Below are 9,511 nucleotides of genomic sequence, written 5' to 3'. Positions count from 1 at the left end.
AACCACTGTCTTCCGGAAGACGCTAGGTCACTGCCCAGGGGAAGTACCTTCTAGAGAATCTCAAGGTCCCAGCCTCTTACACACCCTCAGGATGAAGTGGGGGCCATGATGGTGCACTCTGTGATTTCTTTGTGGAAGATCAAACATTTCAGCATATAAACAGGGTTATTTAGCAGTTATGGCACTTGTAATCCTGCCGGGTAGGATTAATTCACTCAGCCACAACCGAGTGACAAGGATTTTGAAGAGCTCTATGTTTTGCCTTTTAAATTCTGGAGGAAAAAGACTATATTACCTGCCAGTGGAGGCGCCTCCCAGCATCTAGCATGGCCCCTTCCCCCTGGTCATCTGGTGACTTTAGCGGGCTGTGGGCCAAGCCAGTGCTTCTTTTTTTTTTTTTTTAACCCCCAGACATTGGTGTTTATTTGTAAACCTTGCAAAAAGAATCAACTAAAAGCATTTTGCAGAAAGTTCCTGACAGATACCCTTCATGTATTTGTTAATAATTTTAAAGGGCCAGAGAGAAAAAATTTGAGAATGCACTGACATCTTAATGCCGTAACTTAGACTCCAAGCTCTGCAGAGACGCATACCTGCTGGCCCTGAGAAATTCATGACCTTCTACTAGCGAGGAAATAGCAAGATAGTTTTTGGCTAAATAGATCTGCATTTGAGCTCAGCTTTGGTTTTAAATTTTCTTGTTAAGAGTCTTAGCCAATATAAGTCGATTTATCAATTATTTTTTTCTGAATCAAAAGAAATTCCAGAGGAACTCCACAGAAATATCCGCCTTCCTGCCACTTGGTTTGTTTGACATACACAGACTAGTTACCAGACACCATTTGAGAGCCTTTACCAATTCTAATTCACTGAGTTGTCCTAAGGTAAGGGACAGTCACTAATAAGAAAAACTGGGCAGTTAGGCTGACACACCTGCCCAAAGGCACCCAGCTACTGAATGAGGGTAAGATCAAGGCTGAGACGTAAGATGGAGGAAAAGTAGGATACACTGTGGGAATATAGATGATATATTGGAAAGTTGTTCCCAAGACCCAGTGAGAATAAATATTCGATAGATAAAGGAAAGATCTAGAAATTCTGCCTCTGCTAGTATAGAAGCTATATATCGGCTGATTTCCAACATGATGAGTGTTTACAACACAAAACAAACAATAGTCTGAAACTTATTTTTTGTGAGTACCTATATTGATCACTTACCATCTTGGAATGGCCCAGGCACAGTACATATCTAACTTTTTAAATTGTTCATTTGAGCCCAGAGCTAGGGGGATGAACAGCTAATGAAGCCAAGTTCCCATTGTGTATAAAATTGATGTCAACGGAACAACGAAACATTCATCTTGTGCAGCCTACACTATTTCTTTAAAAAGGTTTTGGAAAGCAAATCAACTTCAGAAACTATAAATTGATTTTTTAAAAGAAACGTATTACGGAGGACAATAACCTCTGGGGCTGAAAGCCAGATTGACAATAAAGGCGTTCATGGCGGGGGGTGTTGAGTAGGGAGCCGTTCATTGTAGTCTTATTTTTCTCACTTCATGTCAGAATGAAGTCGCTTCATGGAGTCAATGCTTTTATCAAGTGGATGCTAGCACTTCAGCTCAGCAGTGGAAAGATCAGGAGGGAAAGATCAACAGAAAAGTAAAATGCAGATTCATGGGCAGAAGAGATGAAAAAGTAAAAAGACTTAGAGGCCCAAGAGATGTCATAGGGGGATGGACTATTCCAGATTACTGAGAACTGAGAGGTTTTCCGGGATGCAGGGCTCTCCCCAATTCCAAAATCAGGACAATTCCAGACAAACCCAGGTGGCTGGTCATCCCACCCCATTTATCAGCACTTTCAACCCATCCTGATTCAGAACGTTTATGTTGGCTATAAATATTGGGCTATTGTACAAACTGTTAGGTTAACAGTTTAAAATTTCAAAGGTGATCCAAACAGAACCCAGGCTGTGGAATCCTCCTGCTCACTGCCAACAGTGAGAAGGACGGAGGCCAGTGGCAGTGTGATCTGTGATTCCTGGGCTTGGGTGTGAACTTGAGTCTTATCACAGCACATCAGCTGAGAATGGGGTTGTGCTCCAGTCCACCGGATTAGGGTGAATTGAAAGATCAGAAACTTCATACACTTCATCTAGTCCAAACAGTGCCAGTTCTGAAGCTAAGAGTATCTCCCCACAAAAGAAAAAGCAATGCTATTTTTTCAAAAGTATTTTAAAAGCATAACCATCATTTTAGAAATGCCTAGGACAGCCATCTTCTAGAACAGTGGCTTCAAATCAACTCTGGGAAAGTAAGAATGTGCATTTCCTACATGAGCCGCGGTTTAGTCAAGAGTTACATTATCACAACGACCGGACTTGCCAGACAACAGTGCTTTCATTATGACAAATACATAACATGCAAATAGAAAAACATACACACACATCTAATACATACCAGCACTTCATAAAGTACTAAGAACACACTGGCAAGTCGGAAAGGACAAATTTAGAGCAGAACAATTGGATGCTACTATTACAATAAGGATAGAGCAAAACTTTGGATTAGCTGTATTTCCCTAATACCAGTCTCAGAAGTCACAGATCTTAGCACAACATTTAATTCATACTAAAAAAAAAAATGTTTGGCTGTTATCCCAGTAAAATAAGAAAGATTTCTTTTTAAAGCAATGTTTCAACCACAAAGGTCAAAGAACAATAGACTCGTTCAGAATGAGTAGAAGAGCAGAGAAAGCAATTATTTCCAGTTACGTACACGTTGGTGGTAAAGATGCCGTAGATCAAATCCAGCTCAGGCAGGAAGAAGGTGCCCTGCAGCTCATTGTAGTAGAAGGGCACCTCCCCGGGGCGGGAGCAGTTCAGGCGGGCCTTCATGAAGGTGGTCCAGGTGTCCTCCAGCAGGAACCGCCCCCCTACGTCGTTCTTGCAGACCCGGGCAGCTCTGGAGAACACGGTCTTCCCGCAGTCATGCTCCACAGCGTTTTCTCGGAAAAAGAAGTAGGTGAAATTTCCGATGGCATAAGATGACACGAAGTTTGGTTCTGGAAATAATGGGAAAAAAGAAAAGTCTCAACATCGATATGCTATTTCTTTAGGTCTTGCCTGCTCATTATTTCTTCCCAGGAGGCTTGGTTTTGTGTAAACATCTTATAGGGTGAATGGGGGTGCCCAATGAGCATCTTACTGCTCTGTGCTTCTGGGTGGAACTCTGTACACAGGTTCTACATGATAAGAAATGACCGTTAATAATTCCACAGGTGAGCTTCCTGAATTAATGCAGGGTCAAATGAACATGACAGTAATACCGAATGGGCAGTATACTTTAAAGAAATAACCTACCTATTCCTGTATTTGTAGATAATACAAAAGTATATAATCTTACATAATCTTCAGAAAGAGAGAGGAAATAAGGTTAAAAAGATGAAATGTGATTCAGAATACAGGGTGAGGCAAAAGTAGGTTTACAGTTGTGAATACATGAAACACAGAGCTTATTCTTGTATTATTATTTATTATTTTATTACTTTCCATACAAACAACTATAAACCAAAATTTGCCCCACCCTGTATAGATGGTTAATATCATGTTTGTATAATAAGACAACAAAATTCTTGAATTTTACTAATATACACACGTGTGCCAAACATAATTTGTATGCTTTTAATAAGGACTTTAAAAATGTCTTTCACTTTTGAAAACCGAAGCAATAACTGAGACTGTAAGGTTATGTCCTGAATTAGCTTTAGCAATTCCCATCACTATGGTAACCACACAACTGTGAGGATTAACCCTTGTTTTCTTTTTCTGAGTTGCTGGTGCATCCATTTAGGGAAATGCAGTGCACTGAGACAGAGTCACTGGCCGCACCTTTTTGGTCTCATAATTAGCTTAAAAATAGGGATTTTGAAATGACAGAAGTATGACAAAACCTTTAGGAAGTATATAGAGTATCCACTAAATTTTTACATACAACATTGAAAGTGCGTCTTTATAGCTCCGTGTTTAAGCCTATCAATAATGCAGATGATACCCTCTCAGACACAGAAATGCCCTAATAATCATCTTAAAAACCTCTAATAAACAGGTTTGATTTTTATTTTCCCTCTTGCTAAGAATTTTTCATTCAATCATCAAGTGTTTGAATTTTATGATGCAACTAGAATAATCTATATATCTAAAAGCCTAATATGCAAATTGTCCCCCGCAGGAGTTCAACTGGGAGACTAGTAGTTTGATAACTCGCTATGACATGCACTGACCATCAGGGGGTGGCACAGAATAAAGGAAGACCCCGGCCGGCAGCCGGCAGCCAGGGAAGGGAGGCCCCAGCCAGCAGCTGGAAGGCCCCGATTGGCCCTGATCAGCCCTGATCCCCGACCAGGCCTAGGGACCCTACCCATGAATGAATTTCGTGCACCGGGCCTCTAGTATAGCAATAACTTCTGGTGTTCAAAATTAATGGAAAGTTACAGACCACTATTATCCACAAGAACACATTTCAGGGACAATTAGTTTTGGGGGGAAATTCAATTGGCCTTGTACTTCGTCAGATTGCACCAATAGGTATGTTATTGGCAGGACAACTACAAATATGGTTGGCTAAAACATGGCCCAATAATGTTAAGAGTAAGACACACAACAGGCTCACCTCAGATCTGAAATGTAGGCACTGATTCAGAGGCTGTCGTGAAGGTGGCACTGAGCACTCCACTATGCTCTCCAGAAAGACTGTAGCTAGTTTTCACTCAAGGCATACATTCTCTGTCCTCACAAAGTATTTAAATTTAATTAAATTTTACATTCTAAAAATGTAGCAAATATTCTAAATGCATATGTAATGTGCTTTTCTCTTCAGTCCATTGTTTTTCTTAAGTCATTTAAGAATAGCAAGTAATACAAAGAGAAATCTATAAGAAATGATTTTAACTTATATAGGTGTCCCAAAAGTCATGCAAGGAGTAATTTTGATAGAAAACACAGGTTTATAATTTAAAAATTGTAAATTTTTTTATTGATTTATAAAGTACATAGTATAGGGTTATGTATGGAATAGCACATCGGGTAAATGGCCTCCACAGCTTTGCTGGCACATACACAAAGCGGTGGTCTTCCGGTCTTCATTGTCCCTGCTCCTGGGCCATAATTGGTACTTGGTAATGCTTATCAAATTGAAGGGATTGAAATCAAAGGGCAACAGATATTAGAATCTGATTCAATAAACCAAGTAAAATTAGGCTTTTATTTTTTGTTGTTGATGTTGTTAATGCTCACACAAAATTCAAATCTTGTGTGAATTTTGGGACACCCTATATACTGCCAAACATACTATTAGATAACTGTTGCTTTAAACCTGGATGCTTAAAATATATATATTTACTGTTACAACATGCCTTTATATTCTGGAGAGAGGCTCACAAAACAGGAGGCTGTATACCTCTGACTGGTGTTTGTTGGCACATAAAGCAAAATGTTGGGGGAAATTTTGAAACCATGTTCACTATGAGTCTCCAAAAGAGAAGTATCTCTGAAGCAGATCCCCAAAGCCAAGATACAGAACAAGTACAAATTATATTTGTCTCATAAAGGAAATAATAGGCTAAATCATTTCAGAAGAGGTCCTGCACCCAGGCTCCGATAACCAGGCTACAATTTGATCATTGCATGAAACACAAACAAAAAGCCATCATCATCTTCAATAACAACAACAAACCTTATCTAAAAAAGAGAAAGCAAAGAAAGATGGTCCAAGACTAGATATGTCTAGCTCAGGATGACAGTAACCAGTACATGTGGATAGGCATGAGGCAGAGACCACAAGTTATATCATACACTCTCCCAACCACCGTCTTCTGCTACTAACCTGGGGACAAGTAGCATCAAAACTACATAATAAATATCTCTGGTATGTAGGAAAGTGAAAAGCTACAAAGATAAAGGAATTGGTCATGGTATCTTCCAGCTCAAGGTCAGGTCTATGATTTAACAATATTTGTGGTATGTTGCTGCTGCCCTGCCAGGCTCTGAGCTCAGAGCCCCCATTCATATGCTCATTAAACTCACAGGAATCATAGAGGTAAATGCTGGAACATTCTTCCTGTTTCATAGATGAAGCTACTAAAGCCCAGAGGTTTAATAATCTGTCCAAGTTCATACAAATAGCAATGGGGGGCAGGGCAGAGGTGATGTCCTGAATCCAGAGAGTCTGACCTCATGCCTATACACTTATCATTACCCTATACTCAAAAACATAAAAGGATGCACAAGAACAATTCATTATGTTAACAATATTCACGAAGAGGATTTGGAATGCTGAACAATGCTTTAGAAACCCAAGTGCGCAGCAGGCTGACACAGGATTAAGAAGAAGAGGGTTTCACAACCAACTAGATGGGACAATAAATGTCCAGATGAAACCTGACTCAGCAGCTAATAGAAACATGGGGAACAACACAGAAAGAAGAAAAAGCAGGAAGAAGACACCAAGAATCCAAGCAAGGGCTTATAAACAAGAATCTCATTGGGAAGTGATCGCCCCAACCCCAGAGATGGCTTTCCACATGGCGCCTACTGTAGCCCCAGGGTGCCCAGGGGTGACTGTCGGGGAGTCCATGTCATGCTCTATGCCCACTGCACTATACCATCCAGTCAGGATTCTCATGTCAGGAGGATACAGTCATGTGAAGCAGACTCGCCCACAGCTTCCTCTTTCCACAGAGAATCCCTCATCTCTCTCCAAACTAACCTGAACCAATTTTACAACAAGGTGACAAAGCACATTTTACATAGACATGCTCAAACACAATCTCCTGCTGAGAAAACAGGGGAGAGAGTGTGTTTGGTGTGCAGTGTATGCTTAGTTCACCGCACAGGTCATTTTAGGGGCTGAACTACATATGGACACACACCCTGCCATCCTGCAGTGGTCCTTCTGGATGCTGGCAGCTCGCTGACTGAGTGATCTGCTGCAAAGTCAGGCAGCTCCATGTCTTGGAAAGGAGAATCTTTTGAAACTCAGCCCACATGCTATTGCTTTTCCAAAGACAGCAAAAAAGCAGGAATAATTGTTCAACAGGCAGCCAAGTGTCTCTTGCAGTTACAGATATAAATCTGGAGGCAGGGGATGTTTGTGTCTCATCAGGCAGGATAATAAGATGCACATTGTTTCTCTTGCATTATTCAAGCTCTGTCTCTGGTTAAAATGCAATTCACCACCAACCAGTATCTGTCACTCCTGAGTGAACTGAACAAGTCATAAATCAGGCACTGAGCGATTACCTACAAGGAATGTCACTGCATGAATGACAGATCAGAGGGGTCCTTTATTCATTATTGTTATTATTAGAACTACAAAGGAATAAGAGGTGTGCTGCTAATTCAAAATAAAAACAAACATAAGTATATGCCAGCTTATTATAAATATATGCACAAAGCTGTTTAATCTCATGTTTGTAAAACATGTCGAGTGATGGTTACAGTATTCTGCTAAATATATCATGTTATCATACGAATCATGTTTCATGATACAAGAACTTTGATTTCACACCTTTACTTACATAAAAGTAACCAAGTAGAAATGAATACTGACAGAAGATCCACAATATACGTGAACGTGGGAAAAACCAAAGCATCAACATTGTTGAGAAGATTTTGACCACATAAAACCAACAAATGCTGAATATCCAAGGGCACCCTTCTATTCTATACTAGAGGCCCAGTGCATGAAAATTCATGCACCCGGGGGATAAGGGTCCCTCAGCCCAGCCTGCGCCCTTTCGCAGTCTGGGAACCCTCAGGGGATGTCTGACTGATGGCTTAGGCCTAAGCTGGAAGTCAGACATCCCTCTGGCAGCCTCCGGGGAGCAGGCCTAAGCCTTTAGTCCAGCGGTTCTCAACCTATGTGTCGCAACCCCTTTGGCGTTCGAATGACCCTTTCACTGGGGTCGCCTAAGACCATCCTGCATATCATATATTTACATTATGATTCATAACAGTAGCAACATTACAGTTATGAGTAGCAATGAAAATAATTTTATGGTTGGGTCACAACATGAGGAACTGTATTTAAAGGACGAGAAGGTTGATAACCACTGCTTTAGTCAGACATCCTTAGCACTGCTGTGGAGGCGGGAAAGGCTCCCACCACCGCCACTCTGCTGACCAGCCATGAGCCAGCTTCTGGCTGAGCAGTGCTCCCCCTGTGGAAGCGCACTGAACACCAAGGGGAAGCTCCTGCGTTGAGCATCTTCCCCCTGGTGGTCAGTGTGTGTCACAGCAACTGGTGGTTCCACCAATAGGGTCAATTTGCATATTACCCTTTTATTATATAGGACTAGTAGCCCTGCTCACGAATCTGTGCGCCAGTAGGTTGCTGCCGCCCTCCTGTAGCTCTCCCCTCCCCATCCCCCCATCCCCATAGCTTGCTGCCCAGCTCCCTCCTGTAGCTCCCTCCTGTAGCTCTCAGCAGCCTGCTTGAACCTCACTGGCCCATCCTCCCACTGATCTGGTTGTGACGAACTTAGTTGTTATGTCTCGTGTAATGGTTAACTATCATATTCCTCTCTTATTATATAGGATTCTTTCCATTCCAATGCCCACAGCATCAGCCTAGGGGTGCACCAGGTCCAATGGTTCAATGGCAGGACTGACCAGGTCACTGGTAGGCTCTTGATAGAGACCTATTTGTCTACATTGATGAGAATGGATATTAAAGACAAAAAGGAATTCCAGTTTTCCAACTCTACAGAAATCTTACTGGAATCAAAATCTATTGTAAATTCTTTTGCAAACAAAGGCCATCTTGTGATATGCTTGCCAAAGGCAGGTTGGTCAATGCCTGGCATGCAGCCTGTGCAGGATGTGGCTCCACCCACCCCAGCCTGAAACCGTGGGCTGGACCACTGACATCCAGAATGCTCCTTTACACTGTATAACGATCCAAGGCATAGAAGATCTAATTTGCTATAGGGATTAAAAAGACGACTAGTAAAATTCTAATGAATGGTGGCTATAATTATTATTTCATGGTTTACTCTCGATTCCCCTTTTAACAATTTTTATATAGTAGAACTTCCCATAATAATAAACATGCATATACAAAGCTTAAAGGTGATCAGAAATTCAGGAACATAAATACAGCCACACATGCTGAGTTTTTAAAATAGCAAGCTATGCCACCAAAAGAAACAGAGTTAATGGAAACTATCTCTACACGTGACTCATAGTTAGCCAGTGACTTTCTGTTCTCTAATGTTTTGGTGTCAATTACTATCAAATCATTCCACCTATATATGTCTAAAGTTCAGACCCTATCCTATTGTGCACCTTGTGTCCCTTGTCACAGCTACATGAAAATGTACTGCAGAGGCTACCAAAGTAAACCTAATTTCATCTAGGTATCTATGATGAGGGGATAATTAAACTAAAATTCAATTACATGAAGTACAATGTGGTAATGTGGTTTAAAAGCCATTAATGTAAGTTCTTTCC

The 9,511-nt window shown here is 41.1% G+C and overlaps 1 protein-coding gene across 1 annotated transcript in view; it reads right to left on the bottom strand.

Moving 5' to 3' along the window:
- Window positions 1-9,511, bottom strand: part of SEMA5A (semaphorin 5A) — a 296,373-nt gene that overhangs the window by 93,679 nt on the left and 193,183 nt on the right. Inside the window, exon 8 of the mRNA XM_015567657.1 lies at window positions 2,781-3,066. Coding sequence (XP_015423143.1) covers window positions 2,781-3,066 — 286 coding nt within the window. The remainder of the gene's footprint in view (window positions 1-2,780; window positions 3,067-9,511) is intronic.

Source organism: Myotis davidii, unplaced genomic scaffold (genome assembly GCF_000327345.1).
Source record: "Myotis davidii unplaced genomic scaffold, ASM32734v1 scaffold143, whole genome shotgun sequence".
Taxonomy (NCBI): Eukaryota; Metazoa; Chordata; class Mammalia; order Chiroptera; family Vespertilionidae; genus Myotis; species Myotis davidii.
Note: the sequence above shows the minus strand (reverse complement) of the source record. Positions and strands in the feature narration are given on the sequence as shown.